The sequence below is a fragment of the Polyodon spathula genome, chromosome 6 (assembly GCF_017654505.1).
Source record: "Polyodon spathula isolate WHYD16114869_AA chromosome 6, ASM1765450v1, whole genome shotgun sequence".
Taxonomy (NCBI): Eukaryota; Metazoa; Chordata; class Actinopteri; order Acipenseriformes; family Polyodontidae; genus Polyodon; species Polyodon spathula.
The window spans coordinates 57823876-57841102 of NC_054539.1; the positions used below are offsets into that span (position 1 = coordinate 57823876).

At 36.6% G+C, this 17227-nt stretch overlaps 2 protein-coding genes across 2 annotated transcripts in view; both read right to left on the reverse strand.

The window, feature by feature from the left end:
- LOC121317709 (dynein heavy chain 8, axonemal-like) overlaps positions 1-13254 on the reverse strand; it is a 55717-nt gene extending 42463 nt beyond the window's left edge. Inside the window, exons 1-17 of the mRNA XM_041253863.1 lie at positions 13243-13254; positions 13047-13112; positions 12433-12545; positions 9133-9232; positions 7672-7781; positions 7135-7231; positions 6508-6771; positions 6034-6126; positions 5624-5823; positions 4227-4419; positions 3684-3797; positions 3391-3525; positions 2675-2899; positions 1899-2007; positions 1345-1472; positions 746-814; positions 23-160 (exon numbers count right to left, since the gene is read on the reverse strand). Coding sequence (XP_041109797.1) covers positions 23-160; positions 746-814; positions 1345-1472; positions 1899-2007; positions 2675-2899; positions 3391-3525; positions 3684-3797; positions 4227-4419; positions 5624-5823; positions 6034-6126; positions 6508-6771; positions 7135-7231; positions 7672-7781; positions 9133-9232; positions 12433-12545; positions 13047-13112; positions 13243-13254 — 2166 coding nt within the window. The remainder of the gene's footprint in view (positions 1-22; positions 161-745; positions 815-1344; positions 1473-1898; positions 2008-2674; positions 2900-3390; positions 3526-3683; positions 3798-4226; positions 4420-5623; positions 5824-6033; positions 6127-6507; positions 6772-7134; positions 7232-7671; positions 7782-9132; positions 9233-12432; positions 12546-13046; positions 13113-13242) is intronic.
- Positions 13255-14834: 1580 nt separating this feature from the next.
- On the reverse strand, positions 14835-16767 carry LOC121317710 (dynein gamma chain, flagellar outer arm-like). Its single transcript, XM_041253864.1, has 4 exons — positions 16541-16767; positions 15635-15855; positions 15342-15520; positions 14835-14843 (listed from the first exon to the last, which is right to left on the reverse strand). Exons 1-4 carry the CDS (start codon positions 16705-16707, stop codon positions 14835-14837), a joined length of 576 nt encoding a protein of 191 aa, XP_041109798.1. The 5' UTR covers positions 16708-16767.
- Positions 16768-17227: the final 460 nt, after the last annotated feature.

Here is a 17227-nt window from a genome sequence, read left to right on the forward strand (position 1 = left end):
GTGGTGTAAGAAAAAAACTGACCTCTTTTCCATCTCCCAAAATGCATGTGTTGAGCTTTGCTTTCAGACTGTCATACAGAGTCTGTGCACTGAACATAAATGTAGAGACTGATGGCTTTGTCAGCAAGTGGAAGTCATCGAAACCCACCCAACATCCATCCTGCAGAATAAGGAAGATTGTCAGGTTTATGAAACACAATCATTATCTAACTAGCTTTTCCACTCTGCAATCAATTTGAGTGTTACAACTTGAACTAGCATTGTTTTCTTAACTACACTAATATATTATTCTTCTTGTTTTGTATTATATTCTGCTTCCAAACAACCAAACTGATCAAGATGTATTTGCCCTTTAAAAGCAGCTATTTTTCACGAGCAAGGTCTTTTGAATATATTTTTTAAATTAATCCTTTCTGCAAAAACAGCCTACCATATTCCTTATGGCATTCTGATAGCTCCATATCTATACACTTTTATCTAATGTTATAATGACAGATGATTACCCTTGCTGCCCCGTGTAGCACTGCTGTGATCGTGGCTGGATCTGTATATGAAGAGCAGTTGAACAGAAGAAGGAACTTCCCCAAAAGATGGGCAAAACCCTGTGTAAAATCAAATAGATTACAGCTTCTAGAAGAGTAAACATGTAAACATCATAATTCAAGAATGCTGTATTTCAGGCAACGACAACAGAAATATTTAGCAGATTTAAGAGGATTCAGAAGGTTTCATGATCCCTGCTTGCCTTAACAGTCTCCGTCTTGCCAGTCCCATGGTCTCCTAGAACAGCTGCACCACTTGTTTTCTGTATTATCTAAAACACAAGGTGAGAAAGGATGCCTTCATCAATATTAAGAACTGATTGAGAGGCTAATAGTACTGAATCACAGCTATGTCAGTGATTAACTGTGTAATCCAGTTACCAATGGAAATCACTTGGCTCCTGTTGGTGTTGGCCTTGAAGAGTTATAAACATTATTAAAGCTTCACTAAAGGCTCAAATCTGGACTGCAAATATTTATAACCTTTCTGAGACCTCATCATCTGAAGCTGAAAGTAATATCGCTATGCTTCGCAAGCACAAAGGACAAATGTATTTTGTTTTAAAAACATTAACAATTAACATTGCATATCTTCATAGATATATCACACTAATACCCTCAACAGACCAGTTTGACCAATAAGTGCCGCAAGTTGATAATTTATCTGGTGTCGGGCACTGTTGCTTGAAAGAGGTCTAAAGAAGAGTAGGGGTACTAGATTAATGAGTTGGTTTCAGTTCTGCTGCAGTTAAGATCACATGTATGGTAGATTTAATTGAGATGGATATGTTTGCATGCTTACATGGGACAGAGAAAGAAAAGACTTCTCGGTTATTGGATTCATTGTGACAGGGACTGCAGCACCATAGAACTCGTGGCCAGTCTCGTACTGGGCATCATGTATACATAAATTGTGGCTGTTACTTCCATCTGTTAACCAAACATAAACAATTAGCATGGTTCTCAAAACAGGGGTCAAACTCGAGCAAGCCAAAGTGGTCAAACGTTCATTGAGAAGCCTTGTAAAAACAATGAAGGTTTTTGTCAGCAATGGGAATGTGCCAGCCTGATTTTTTACATGCTACTTGATAACAGGCCCATTTATAAAAGTTTACTGTGGTTTACCATGGCAGAAGCACAGTGAGAGCATGGTAAAGCATTGGCAAGCATAGCAAAGAACAAAGCAAACTATGGAAAATGTTTACAGTAATGTTGTTGCTAACAGTAATATGCTGTGACAAATTTCCAAACCACATTAAAAAGTGTTATTGTATTGAATTGTGTGGAAATACAGGCAATTTCCAAATGACAATGTCTCTGAGGTGGAGGATCAATTGAAAGGTAAATGTTGTCTACCAGTTTCATGCCAATAAAACCGCAATGCTCGTCTCCATTCAAAATCTGTGATCTCCCGGACTTTGCGAGCGTTTAGACTTTCCATCACCTCCCGTAAATAAACTGCAAACTGTTTGGAAAAAATAAAATAAAATTAGAAAACATCTTTCCACCAATCAGAAAAGAAGTCAAGAAGAAGCACAACACTATTAAATGGTTGGAGCTAAATTCTTTAAGTGACTGTGTGGCAGAATGGAAGCCCTGCATGGATAAATAGTGTGTGTGTGTGTGTGTGTGTGTGTCTGCATGTATGTGGGGGGGATTAAGAAAAGAGTGATTTATTTTGAATGTAAGTTTAGCAGAGATGGGGTTAAATCCATCCCTGCCAACAATCACATGAGGAATGTGGCCATTCCCTAATTAGGTAATTGAGTGCTAATTGGGGAGTGGCCACATGTATATAAAATATGGTAAATCCTTTGTTTTATGGAGGAGTTTAGGGTGAATTTGTGAACTGTGTTTGTACTATGATTTTGAAATGTGTAGTGAAGACGAATGCCCAGCCTACCGGTGCTTATAACCTTATAACCTTTATTTTGGCCATGTTCATTTTGTGTTGTTTTCATTAAAGTGTGCTTTGTATGTAAAACTGCAGCTTTCTGTCTCTGGGTTTACTTCTTGCCAGTAACTAGCCTGGGCCGTGGCGCTACCCTTTCACAAGCTGGAGCTGAAGTAATACATTCTACCAGTCTGGGTTATCTGGGCTAATAGTGAGTTTAAAAAATAATGCCACATACCATGATCATGTTTTCCAGTTTTAGTTTCTGGCTGTATGTCACAGATTCATCATTATGTCTCCATGTGCCCTTGGATATGATGGTAGAAAGCCTGAAAATCATTCCTGCGTATTTCTTCAAAGCTCCTGGAAAAGCCTTGCGGTCAGACTTGAAATCAGTAATAGCAGCCTCACAGTCCCTGGTCCAGCAGTACAGCAAGCCCAGTCTTGCTATTTGAAAGGGATTCTGGAAAGAAAAATTGTGCAATATCACAGACAATACTTCCCTAAGATGCAATATTGCACAGATCTTTGCTGAAGGGGTTTCATTTCAACCCTGTTTATTATGCAAGTGGCTGAACAATCAAACTACAAACACCCACAATGTGTAGAACACACTTCTGTGTAAACGGGAATTCCCTTATTTGGTTAATTCATGAAGTAAAGCTATCCTGTTATGTGTCCCAACATCCTATTCACAATGTCAGGGCAGGTGTTTCTGATTTTTGTTCCAGCCCCTGTATGTGTGCTCTGCCTGCTTCATTTTTCTTACTAGTAAATTCTGTAAATTACATCACTATCATGCATTTTGCTTCCCTTTTTGAAGGAACTTATTACTGTATGTGTTTATTTTAAATTGTTCAGCCCAGAAAAAAAAAGGTTCAAGTCTAATAGGACAATGATTAATCAATATAATAGGATTGAATAAAATTAAATGCACACGCTTCCTGTTCCTACCCTGTATGTCCACTCATCAATGCTAACTCCCTGACTGATGTCCATGGCTGCCTTATTAATGCAGTTCTCCAGGGTCCTGAAAATTGCACACTGCAAGTCAGTGAGCCACTCTTCCACTGCCAAAGAAATGGGAACCTGAACAAATAAACGACAGAATAAAAATGATAACTCAATTCTAAAATTAATCAGTTTTTATTTTTTAATTAAAGATCAATGCAAATACCCATATGGCTCTGTACTATACATATATGTTTCTTTTTCTATATCATCAATCATCACTAAATTCACTGTACCTCTTCGTCTAACTGAAGATGTTCGCCATCTTCTGCGATCACCGACACAGCTTGCATAGCTCTGTTTGGCTCTCGGCCGCTGACTGGTATAGGACTTCCCATTGAAACACCAGCCTGAGAAAAAAATACAGAAAGAAAAAAGAAACCTATTCTGTTTAAGCAAGACAAACTTCAGTTTTTAGCCATCAAGGAGCTACATTTCTCATTTTACATGTGTTAGCAATATATGGGGCCAATCTACAAAACCTGAATGTTATACGGGTCTTGACAGTTGCAGCAAACTTATTTCAGGGTAAAATGAACATATCCCACCCGATCATTCTGTAATGGCAGTAAATGAATAACATTTGGTTTTCCACTGCATTTATAGTCTGTGATTTCAACTGTATACATACTCTCATATATACAGAAAGCTTGTTTAGAGCGCTTTAAGTAGAAGGTTTTTGGAACAAACAAATACCCACACATACATTTCCACTAAGACCTAAAGGTAATAACTTGATGAAATCTTAAAGTGCAGCCCATAACAGAGGTGTGTCTTACAGATCTGATGGATTTGGGAAAGATGCTGTCTGTGTCGGTCATGTGTGTAAAACTTTGCTGGCTCGAGGATCCCAGTCTTTCAGTGACTCCTGGAATGTGCAGTGTCTCCACAAACTCGCTCACACAGCTGTTGCTACCCTCCCAGTCGTCCATCCTCTCCAGCTCCACATTGTGAACACCACCGAACATTAAGCTGCAATCAAAGCAAAGATCCCACAAGACATACTCGGTTCTGTTACTTAGGCTCTACCTCTCAGGTGTCAGTTAGAGTTTCTTAGAGGGAATCCTAAGTCTCTGTTCTGGAAGTAGTTCCATGTATATTCTAAAAAAAATTATATAACGGATTCTGCCGAGCCAAGCCCCGGTTTGAATGATCAGATAACGAAGACGTGGAACTTGGCGACTTCAGATCAGATGATACAGACTCCGCAATCTGATTGATTACACTTTCCTGCTACAATTCATATATATACATATATATATACACACACACACACACACATATACATACACACACACACACACACACACACATACAACACACACATATACACACACACACACACACACACACACACACACACACACACACACACACATATATATATAGACACCGCAAGAACTCAGTCAGTTTTTTGTATTGAACATTTTAATGCTATAGTGCTACTTTGAATGCTATGTTAATGCATTATTTTGTGTTGTGTTTTCACACAGGACTCTCCAATTTCTTACTTACAGAGATAATGTAAAGCCATTTATTTTAGTGGACTGAAAATTTCATGTGTTTATATTTTTTTAAGTGACTTTTTTCTACTGTTTTTCATGTACAAATGTGGTTTTTCATGATGTACTTTTGCACAGCACACTGCAGTTTTAAAGTTTAATGTTTGTTTTGTGAAAATATTTGAAATAGCAGAACAGTGGACATATGAGCATGGCTGTGTGCTGTGCTCTACCTTTGAATTTTAAGCATGTCTAATTGTAAATGTAATCTAGCTCCCTAATGTTAATAATGCTTGTAATTTCACCCCTGCCTGGGACAGCACCCCACTTTTTCCTTAACAACAACTTTACACCCCCTGAGCGTGACTCTGCAAAATCCAGTAAATATCATAAGGGACTCCTGTGATTAGAATTATAATTTGCCACTCTGTGTTCTGACTTAATTAAACGTTTGAAAGGTAAACAGTATACATTTAAAAAAATAACAAATGGCAGGAAATTTTCCATTTATTCTCCACCACTACAAGAATTAGAATACACTGCCTGCCGTCAATTTATTTTTTGTAGTTCAACAGTTACCTGAAGTTCCATCCGTGTACTACAGTACAAACTGTGAAATGTATCAGTTTCAACAAACAGGATTCTATTTTCAACAAAAACAGATGAGTAGTTACCCAAAATGCTTTTGAAGAGAACCAATGTCTGTTGGATGGCTGATAAAAGAGAGAAGAACCAGGTCTGGCAAGAAGTAGAATCGAGGGAAGGCTTGTCGTCTCCTGTCCAGGAAAAAGGTGAGAGACTGGCAGCAAATCTCCAGCTCTTTATACATGTTCCGCAGAACCACTTCTTTGGGGAGCACCTCCGCACAGCAGCACTACAGAGAGGAAAACAGCAGATCATTTGCTGTGTTGTTGCAGTTCTTGCAGCCTTTCATAGACATGCATTGCTCTGGTTCTGGTTACAAGTGCAAATGCGAAAGCGCCTTTGTCTAGGTCATTAAAGTAATTATCATATAAATCAAAGCTGATGTTTAGATATTGACCTGGAACTTTAAATAAAGCTGAATACAAAATTTAGAAAATACCTGTAATACGTTCTTGGTGTTATTGGCCGAGCGCATCATTTTAATCCAGTTTCTCTCAACTTTGGCAAAACGCTTAGCTTCCTGGGGCAGTTCCTAGACAATATACAGCAACTGATATGTTAGTATAGTTGAGTGACTTCATGGATATTATCATAGGCTACAGTCCAGAATAGGAAACATACCAGGTTCAGTTAAATAATTAAAACATATATCCATGTACTCCAGAGCTGTCTTTAATCAATAGATAATATATTACAAATTATAAGATGATCTCATCCAACTGGGTTCCAAATGCAGCCATCCTTTCTTTATCCTTTGATAAGTCACCTTCTTTTGGCCTCTCTCTTCTGCCCCTGCAGCAGCAATCAGTGACATTTGCTACAAGGTAATGCCCACTGTGTTTATTAATCAGCCCAAAGCCATTGTTGAAAAGAAAGTTTAAGAGCATGAAGTAACAGAAAATGGAGGTCTAACCTTGGCAATGTTTGGGTCACTAAATACAGACTCTAGGTTCTGCCAGTGATCCTGCACTTCCAGCCACAGTTCCAACACAGCTCCTACTTCCTTTAGCTTCTCAGACCAGGACGCAGCCTCCTCTCTCAGAGGTCCAATGTGCTTTGAAGTCAACATGTGGGCCAACAACAGCCTGGCATCCTCGACCTGTTCCAGTTTGTGCACAGAGTCCTCCTTCACCAGGAGCACAGGCCCCCGGTTCCTGTGCGCTTCAAAATTGAGAACCTTCAAAGGGGAGAAATTTCACACATAATGAATAACCAATGCTGGGCACTGGCTAGAGGAGTCAGCAGAAATGTTCTCTTTATAATATCTTTATAAAAGTAATTTATGCCCCTTTTATGTAACAACCAACATGCTCCTTTGTGCACAAACCCACTTTATTGTATTGCGGGGAATACTTTGACAAGTTGTAGGAATGCAATGGGGTTTATGGAGTTTAATTGTCCTTCCTTTTTGCAGAGGAATATGGTCACCTCAGAACTTTCCATACTGGTTATGGACCATGAACATCTGTGGAGTGGGGAACCCCTACACTGTTCAAAACCTAAATGATACAACAAAGGAATTCTTGATCTAGTTGTCTACCTGCTCTGTCCATTCTTCCTCAATAGTCCTCAACTTCCCCTCCAACTTTAACTCCTCACTAGCCGCCATGGCTATAGAATTAATTTCCTTCTGGTGTCTGTGAAAAGACAGACAAACAACGGCTTCTGGTAAACATTTCATGTATGCCACTTGGCCATTGTATGACAATAATCCAAGCTGCCAATAAAACTGACCAGTGATGGTGTGGTGTGTCTTCCTATTTTAATACAGCTATATTGACCACATTTAACAAGTATACTTTTTATATTGCATTTATACACATTATACAGTAGTGACCTGTTCAAGTGAAACTCATGTTGCTGTATTCGAGAAATAAGTAAAATAGCAAATATACTTAAAAGTAGGTTTTCATGAAGATACAGCATAAATACAACATAACAGAACATCGAAACTGAATATGAAAGGGTCAGAGTTTACAATACAATTCCACAGATTACACATATGAATGTGTTTTTAATTCATTTCTGCTTAACTGCCATTTTGTTCTACACACATTTTTAAACCACATGCACCTACTTTAACAACTCAATCCCTAAAAGATGATGAAGCTTGAAAACAGTGGCTTCCAGAGGAAATGAACTGCCTGTGACTGTCATCACTTGAAGCCAGTGGCGATTACGGATTTCCTGTGGAAAACAAGATAAAAACACTTTGATAACACCTTCATCAAACCTTCAATAGCATCATGAAAATGGTAGCAATAAATTTAAACACTTATTCTTAAAAAAATGTTTTTTAATTCATTCAAAAGACGCTCTTAACATTTCAACCAAGCAGGCATATCTGTATTTCTTCCCAATCTGCTGAAGATAGTAATGTGACAACAAACCGATACAATGTTTCTGTGTATGTAGACATTTTTTAAATCGGTAGATCAACGTGGCTGCTTAAAATATGTGTTGCTGTTTAAAATGAGGTTCAAGAGTCTAAAGTCCTTTTAGTTTAAAAAGGCATCTACCGTAGGATAATGACCTCTCTACTCTGAATCTGATTTTCTAAGACAATTCGTCAGGTTTATAATTGTATTTTAAGTGGGAATACAACCCTATAGAGATGTGTCTAAGTCAATATAACTTATTAGACATGGATTTAAAAACATTTAGACAGTCCAAAAAGTTATCGAATGTGTCTTTCTGTTCATACCTTGGCAGCGAGGCTATGTAAAATGGGAAAGCAGTCGACATAGAACTTAAAATTCCTGGCCATTTTATCATAGGCATCCCAGTTTGTTAGTCTGTCTTTCCAAGACTGGCATTGAGACCAGTAATCCATGACCTGTACTTAAAAATAACATACATGAATGAGGTGGTTTGATTCTGTTCCAGGGAATACTGCTGGGGTTTGAAAGTTTTCTATGTAACAAAACAGCAGGCCAGTGCTGCTCTGTTCTTTGCTTACATAGCATAGCAATAGACCAATACAAGAGGCAACATGTAGGTTGTTTTCCTTGTGTACATTTTAGACAGCTTATTAAAAGGTTCAGAAATGAATCTGATTGGTGTGTATTTGTAGGATTTTGTTATCATGTTTATCTGAAGCAGTAACCATAACACATTAATTAATTTTAACTTGTCAACAGTCAACATAACATCACAATTATAGCAAAAAAGTCCCACCTCTGCATTGCTTTGTTTTAAATTCACTTCGGCCCACAGGGTATCTCGGAAACGCTGGTCAAAGCTGAGAAACTTCTGGAAGAGCTCATACAACGTACCAAGGAGTTGTAAATCCTGATGAAGCAAATATATATATATATATATATATATATATATATATATATATATATATATATATATATATATATATATATATATATATATATATTATGAAAAACCTGTATAATGTTTGAGATTGAAATGAAAATAAAAAAACACATATGCAGTCTAAGTGCATCAAAATATCTTTCTGCAAACTCAGACAGCTGACTTCATAATATAGTATGGCTTCTACTGTATATTCCATGACTATTTTAATTACCTTTCCAGTTCTGTCTAGTTCTGGGAATGCTTTTGGAGTGATACCAAACAGTCTCTGTAAGGAGTTAAGAGTCTTCTTTTTGGCATCGTAAACTTCAAACCTGCAGAAAAGAAAAAATACAGAAACAAAGTCAAATCAAAGTGCGTTTTAATTCACATAGTGGAAGTTAACTTACATGTCCCACAAGTGGTAACTTTCAATTATGCTGACACTAATATCCTAAACAAAAGCCACACAACTTCTGTGAATACAGAGAGAACAGGCTCTGTGGTCACTGTGAGACAGGAGAGGTCGAGTTGCATTTTCTCCTATACTACGATAAATATGCTCAAAAAATATGCCCATATCTTTAAAAAGATAACTACTCCACTCCCACACCTCCTACACAGGAGAGGCACTGCTGGGGAGGGAGGGGATTATTTAGTATTTAGTGTTTCAATGTTTAATTCAGTGACGTTGTCTTGTTCTATATACTATTTATATTTAAATATGTTAATAAAGTTTATAAATGTTGTATTATTATTATTATTATTATTATTATTATTATTATTATATTATTATTATTATTATTATTAATAATAATAATAATAATAACTGTTATGCACTTTGTAAATGCTTTGACAATACTGCCAATGTTAGTCATGCCAATAAAGCAACTACGAATTGAATTGAACTGAACTGAATTGAACTGAATTGAATTGAATTGAATTGAATGCTAATTATTCACACCATATAAAGTAGGGTGGTGAAGCAGGCACCTGGCGATTCTGCCTCTATGGAGAGTTCTGCTCAGTGTTAATTATGAACTTTGTAGTTTTTAACTTATCGTATCATTGAAAACTATTCAGTGAAGCACAATCTTTCTGCATTATTTGCAAGTATAAATATTCTGGTAAACATAAATAAAAATCGCATTAACTGTACTTTGACAGTTTTTGTATTATTTCCCTTTTAAAAAAAACTACCCTTTTAGAAATATCATTTCAAGCGTTTTGAAACTGGTAAAAATCTAATCAAAATATACATTTAGAATCCAAAATACACATGTTCCATGGGACCAAGTTTTTTTTTAGCACTACCCTTATATAAGCTCAATTTTCATGTTTAAATCATCAATGAAAAGTAGACAGTCTAGGCTTTCTGACTACATAGGCCCTTGATCATAGGACAGTCAGAAGGTGAAAAAACATGTTTAATTCCTTTACTCTGAGATTTAAAAACCTAAACCAATCTTGGCTGAAGTAAGATTTACATTATTTGCTGTTGAATGTATCTATAACGTATCGTAATTTAAACCAAGAGCCTATCATGGTTGGAATTTTAGATATGTGGGCAGAAATACAATCTGCGATTGGAAAATTTGCAAGCGTGTCATTTTACATTTTACAACAGTGATTTAGGGTGGGGAGGATAGAGCTTCACTCAGTGTTGCCTGTATGATTCAGGGCTTTTTTAACCTCAAAAATATATATATTTAAATGATTACAGCCCTGGGATAATAATATTTTTAAATGGACTAATACATCACATTTTAAACAAGGCTTTAATAATTGTGTTTTGATATATAGTAAACAAGACTCGTGGCTTTAAAAGTGACACATACGCAGAGACCTGCAGTAATGACTTGCACTGACAGAACTGTTTTGTCTGTGCCATGCCGTTCTTGATAGTTTGCCCACAATGAGAGGTGTATTTTTGGGAGGCTTGATTGTACACTTAAAACTATTGAGCTCAATGAGCTTTTGGCATGATTCTTTAGTATTGTTCACCATTCTTCAATGCAAAATTGTTCCAGTTCATTCAAATTCTGATAACTTCTCTTATGCATAGCCTTCTTCAACTCATACTAAAGATTCTCAATCGAATTAAGATCAGGACTTTGACTAGGCCATTCCATAACCTCGATTTTATTCTTCTTTAACCATTCTGAAGGAAATTTTGATGTGTGCTTTGTATCTTTGTTGTGTTGGAATGTCCAGTTGCATTTTAAACCAAGTTTTGTAGCAGAGGGTTTCAGGTGATTGGCCAATATCTTCTGGGATGCTATGGAATTAATTTTACCATGTATTGGAACTAAATTCCCTGTGCCATTAGAGGAAAAACAGCCCCATAGAAGGATATTACCACCTCTATGCTTGACAGTAGGTACGGTGTTCTTTTCTTTGTACGCCTCACCAGACTTTCTCCAAACATAACAACTATCAGCATGACCAAATAGCTTGATTTTGGTTTTATCATTTCAAAAAACCTTTCACCAGAACTCATATCCATCATTCAAATGCCATTTTGCAAACTAAGCGATTATCCATGTAATGTTTTCCTAAGAATGGCTTTTTCCTTGGCCTGTAACCATTGAGACCTTCACCATGCAATACTCAACCTATGGTTAAAATGGAAACCCCAGTCCCACGCAGCCAATTCACTTTGAATATCTTTGGCAGTCAATCTCGGATTGTTATTAACCTTCCTCACAATTCTTCTACTTGTTCTTGGTGAAAGAACCTTCTTTCTTCCAGACCGAGTGAGCGTTGTGACAGTACCATGAGTCTTGTACTTCTTGATAATAGAAACAATAGTTGAAATTGGGATACTCAAATGCTTGGAAATCTTGTATTCTTCTCCAGCTTTATGAAAAGTAAATCATTTTCTGCCCAAGGTCTTCAGACAGCTCTTTATTTTTTCCCATATTGACGTATTGGTAATGGCTGCAATCATCCTATGCCTAACCCTTTTATACTCTCTAAGAATGTTCACCTACAATCCAGCCTCCATCCATTCTAGACTTTTCTAGAATTAGGTTCTGCATTATCATATTGACATTTCTATCACCTTGTAGACAATACTATCATAGCATCAAATAATGAATACTTTTGAATCAGCATTTTTGGAGTTTTGCAAAAAATTTTAAAAAAAAATGAAATAAATAAATAATTGTAACTTTTTTTCCTCATCCATAAAATCAAAACTTGCTACAAAAGATTTTTTCTAAAATTCTTTGTTTTCGAGAAATTTATAGAAATTATAAATCCACTGGGGTATGTAAACTTTTGACTACAACTGTTTATATAGTTTTAATTATGAAGGCTCAAAGTCAGTAGAGGGCGAAACTCAAATCTATGATGTCCACCGGGAAGAAAAGGTAGCTAAATTTGTAGCATTTCCAGTTATGTTTAAATTTGTTAAAAATGAAATGTAATAATCTATTTTGGATTTTGTTTGTTGAAATCTAAAAAAAAATTCAACCACCCTATATAAAATACATTGTATGATCTGATTTAATAATGAATGAAAGAGACTCACTTCTCCTGGAACTCCTGTAGCTGATACACTGCTTCCTCTGGCCTGAGACCCGGGGCTGCTGGGCCCTGAGTGTCAAAGCTGTTTCTGAACTGAATCACATTCACTCCGAAGCTCTGCCAATAATGAACATGTGTCAGATTACATATGTAGCCCGCAACCCCCCGCCCATCAAAGATGAATAACACAAATATGAACCCATGAACAATATTCACAGTATGTGGAAAAATGTACCGTAACATGTCTATGCTAAGATTTATTTTTCTTATTTGAGGGGTTCTACAGCCAATGAGTCAGAGGTCGAAAATGCAAGTTGACAGGTATAAATAAATAATTGTGACCTAAATACCCTTAAAATCCTGTCTTATTCTGTCTGTACCAAGTTCTACCACACAAGGAGGACTAGTTTTCATGATATACAGTTAAAAATAGGTGTGGTAGATTTTATAAAGTATCGGTCTTGGGAAGTAATCATCCTGCATGTGAGATAAAAATAGTAATATTAATAATGAAATTATAAATTAACTGTTTATACGGTTCCACATTTATATTGGAGGAGTTTTTGTTGCATCAGTTATTTAGCAGTGATTGTCATGGTATTTGAACATATCTCTTACCTTTACTTGCTTATCAAGTTCCTGTTCAAACACATCTTTCTTGTCCTTCAATAAATGCCTCTTAACCTAACAGTGTGAGAAATGTTAAATTATTTTTAAAGGGACTTCATTTGCTTTTGCAAGAATGAAAATAACTCAAAATGTGCCATTTTTGAGACAATCTCAAAATCAGACTTGTCATTAACATGGATATTACATTCCGGTACATAACATTTTATTTAGCAAAAATCAGTATTGTAAAAAAACATACATTTTCTGCCAAAACAATTAGCTCTGCCCACTTTTCCCAGAGATTATCTACTTCTGTTGTTTCTTCTCTTGGGATCCTTAGTTGGTATGATCTGTGAAATGCATTTTAATAATCATGGGCATTAGTGGCAGTTTTGTACACATGAAAATTAATTATGAAAAAATAAAGAGACACATACAAGTCAGTTGAGAACAGTCATGAATATCAAACTTTATGTTATACATCAACATATGTACACCTGTCTATACCCTGGATAAGGCATTGTTCACAATATTGGACTCTGCGTAAGCTTATATTGAATATCTAAAAATCACAATTAAAAGTTAACATATTTCCACCCACCTGAGTTGTATATAGGTGCTCTCAATGGGTTGGTATATCCCATGAATTTTGTTCTCCATATCTTCTATCTCTTCCAGCAGGCAGAGTGCATAGTTTAATTGCTCAAGTGACAGAACTTCAATTGTTAACTGCTGGTAACACGCATTCCTGTACTGAACAACTATATCCAGCCTTTTCTGGAATAAAAAAGGGAAAAATGTAATCTGTGTATGCACCTTTAATTCACTTTCCCTAATTAAGATGCTAGACACCATCTTAAAGGGTACATAAGGACCTTTTTATTTTATTGTGTTACATGTGCCCGCATAGACCTCTCAGAACTACTTTTCCCATCACCCTCCTGCTCACTTGTAAATCCATCTTAGTTACATGTGAGCAGGAGGATGATGAGAAATGTAGTTCTGAGAGGTCCATGCGGGTACATGGGAAGCCAAGGCAGGGACTGCAATTTAAAAGTTTAAAAAAAGTGGTCAAAATGTAAAAAAAAAAAAAAAAAAAAATTCAAACAATACACACACCTTACGTAAACAGTTGTAGCAACACATGGGAACATGTAACACAATAAAATAAAAAGGTCCTTATGTACCCTTTAAAACAACTAAAATCCTAAATCATTTTAATATACTTTACCACACATGCCTGCGCTTTACAGTGCTTACCTATGCTTTACCATGCTTTCACTATTCTTTATTACACTTTGCTATACTTTTACTATGGGAAACTTTTATGAGGGTCTCCATCTAGCCTCCGTAATCATCAGTAAGCTTGGTAATCTAACTAAAAACAATTGACTGCTGATCACTTTGAACTAAATGTCTGAGATTTCCTACCTTGACATCTTGGTGCAGAACTGAAGAATACTTAAATTTCCACACTCCAGCAAACCCCTTCAGAGTATCTCTGATGAGAGAGGAGTCTAACCAAAGGCATCCGACCTGAAACACCTGTATAAACATTAATTATTTGTTTATAACATGTGTTATTACTGAAGGATGTAGAATGGATGTAGAAAAAACACTGTGCAGAAAACAACATTTGCAAATAATATTTTATTTATTATTATTATTATTTTATTATTATTATTATTATTATTTATTATTATTATTATTATTATTATTATTATGTCTGTGTAATGAACACAAAGCAATTAACTTGACAGCAAATTAAAAATGGCCAATAAAAAGTTCTCTTGTTGCTCACAGATTCTGTTTCAGAGAAAGAATAATCAGCTAAAATAAATTAATGTTAGTCAGTACAATGCATTCCCAGAATATACTGCCCAGTACTGGTAAAGACAGAGACAACTTACAAACAAATGCAATAGATGTTGCATATACTTTTTCAGTCATGCTGAAGCATTTGTCTAGTTGCATTAGTTTCAAATCAGTTTTATATTTATATTTAAACCTACTTGCCGCTGCTTGGTTGGCATGTGTTTCCATATAAAAGATTGCAAAAGTTTGATAAGAACAATCTCAAAAGTGAAGACTACAGGGCCATTCCGGAGAAGACTTTGTTGCATATTTCCATCCCTAACTTCCTTAAAGGAATCAGAGCAGTATCCATGGAGGACAATTTAACTACCTTGCAGACATGCTGAATGCAGTGCCGTTCTGTCTGCCAAACGCGGTCCTACTCACTCATAGTGCTTAGGCAGGTGGATATTTAATTTTTTTATAAACCAGAAAAAACACTGTGCATACCGGTGGGAAATCTTGTATCTTCTGTTCAATCTTGTGTACCCGTTCAACAGCTTTATTTATTACAAGCAGCTCATGATTGGCTGATGTAAGTTCGGTGTACTGGCAATTCATGTCATCTTTCCACAGAAAGTCATAATAGCTGTAGCGAAAAATGTGTTTTTCGATAGCAGGTTTCAGACCTGAACAGAGAAACACATGACAAAAAATCATATTGCTCTTTTGGTGAAGTAAACTAATATGTTGAACTATTAAGATCTCTGTCAGTATGTTTCATTTTTTAAATCCCCGCTTACTGATTATGACATGGTTGATGTATCTGAGGATGTGTTGAATGGTCTTGTCTTCTCTTATATTTGAAATGAGAGTCTCTTCCTGGGTCTCTCCTCGCTCCCAGCGCACACAGTCAGAGAGGTCCAGCACAGCCGAAGCAGCTTCGTTTACAGCATCTTGAGCAACTTCACATGTGGGATCGATCACAATGGTGGGGATGGTCAGTCTCAGTTTTAGGCTGCACCTATGTGAAGATCACACACACACACATTTCAAGTAATTTCAGGGACACTTAGGGATAGAACAGAGAAAAACACCCAACACCTATAAATCAATACACCCTGCTAAAACAGTACACGCAATACCAGTGTGGTACCATATACTGTACCACACCATATTTGACATAGCTTCCATTTTCTCCATCTGGCTTCTGTTTTTGGAATTCATTGTAAGAGTTCAAGTTGAAGTTACTATAAGCAAAGAAAGCATAGCAAAACAAAGTGGTGGGTGAATCTTATGGCGTTTAATGTTTTATTGCTCTGGTGTAATTTCTACTGTAAATAAAGTTTGTTTTTCAGTGTTCCTTTGCTTTGGAGCCATGCATTACACTATATAGATATCCTTCAATCAACTCTTATTAAATTTTAATGCAATATATCACAGTAAAATCAAACAAATCACAGCAAAGGAAAGCACATTATATAGAAGTATGGTATAGCATATAAAAACATCCACAGTAAAGCTTGCTGAACACATGATGGCTGGTAAAAGCATACTTACTACAAAATTACTATGAAGACCTTTACTCTCATTATATATTTTACAGTACAGCAGTGAAAAGGTACACAAGAGGGACCCAACAATTTTTTATTACATGAAATATTCTTTAAAAGCACTGTTTCTACTGAATTATATTGTGTCTTACTGACCTCAGATGGCTCTTTTGGTCCATGACTTCTGAAATGGTGGATCTGATGATGCTGGAACTACTGACCTCACTCGCTGTGTTGGTGTCAGTGTCACTGGCTGTAGCAGAGGAACCAGTGAGAACCTTCTCTTGGTGATTGAGGCTCACCTCTGCAATAATCCTCTCCATATCGCAACCTGTCACTTGTGCAAGTACCAACAGAGAACGACAGACACAGGCAAACACAGCCTTGCCAGTCTGACTGCAGAAGTACTCTAAAGAGAAGGATAAAAACAGACTGTATGGGTCAAGATCAAGAGTTAGAGAGGGGTGGGCAATGTATAGTATAGCCACAATCAATCCCTTAGAGATTCCCTCATGAAACGATCTATAATGATAATGCAAACGTTTTGTATATAAGGACTATGGCAGAACAAGGCCAGCTATGATACCATCTTACAAATACAAACACTGGTGGGCAGCTGTATCAAGCCTGCTGACCCTTGTGCTACTGTATGTTTTGACCCTATGACCCTTGTGAGACTCTGGTGCTCAAGCACACTGAATAGATACATACCAAAAACCTGACTGTCGCTCTCCTCATAACTGTTACAGCCACCAGCTGCCAAAGACAGAGATGTGTGCTGTCTTGCCTGTGATAAAGCCTGTCTCAGGCGGGAGTGGGAGTGTTTGTTCAAAGGCTTCAGTG